This window comes from Buceros rhinoceros, unplaced genomic scaffold, assembly GCF_000710305.1.
Source record: "Buceros rhinoceros silvestris isolate BGI_N320 unplaced genomic scaffold, ASM71030v1 scaffold18385, whole genome shotgun sequence".
NCBI lineage: Eukaryota > Metazoa > Chordata > Aves > Bucerotiformes > Bucerotidae > Buceros > Buceros rhinoceros.
This window is the reverse complement of record NW_010411353.1, coordinates 23,793-24,115: the sequence shown is the minus strand read 5'-3', so window position 1 is coordinate 24,115 and position 323 is coordinate 23,793. Positions and strand designations below refer to the sequence as shown.

The window sequence follows — 323 nt, the reverse complement described above, 5'->3', positions numbered from 1 at the left end:
TGGGGGAGCTGGGCATGGTGCAGACATGGCATGAGTCTGCAAGCTGGGGAGCAAGGGGCACCTCCCCTGTCCAGTCCCAGTCCAGCCCATACCTTCTTCACAAGGATGGTGAGGCCCTGGTACTTGAAGGGCTTGGAGAACTCGATGTACTGTGCCCGCTCGTTGTTGATGGTGAGGGGAGCCACAATCATGTCCGCTTGACCACTCAGCAGTTCCCCCATCATCCCGTTCCACTCCTTCTTGTTGCTGTTGTTAACCTGCCAGAGAGCCAGGGCAGGATCAGCCCACTGACCCGACACCTGCCCCCATCAGCCCGGACCACC

General features: G+C 59.8%; 1 protein-coding gene across 1 annotated transcript in view; it reads right to left on the bottom strand.

Annotated features, from left to right (window-relative positions):
• GRIN1 (glutamate receptor, ionotropic, N-methyl D-aspartate 1) overlaps positions 1 to 323 on the bottom strand; it is a gene marked incomplete at both ends in the record, with an annotated part of 27,303 nt that overhangs the window by 7,025 nt on the left and 19,955 nt on the right. The window contains one exon of the mRNA XM_010135998.1: positions 93 to 257. Within this exon, the coding sequence (XP_010134300.1) occupies positions 93 to 257 (165 nt within the window). The remainder of the gene's footprint in view (positions 1 to 92; positions 258 to 323) is intronic.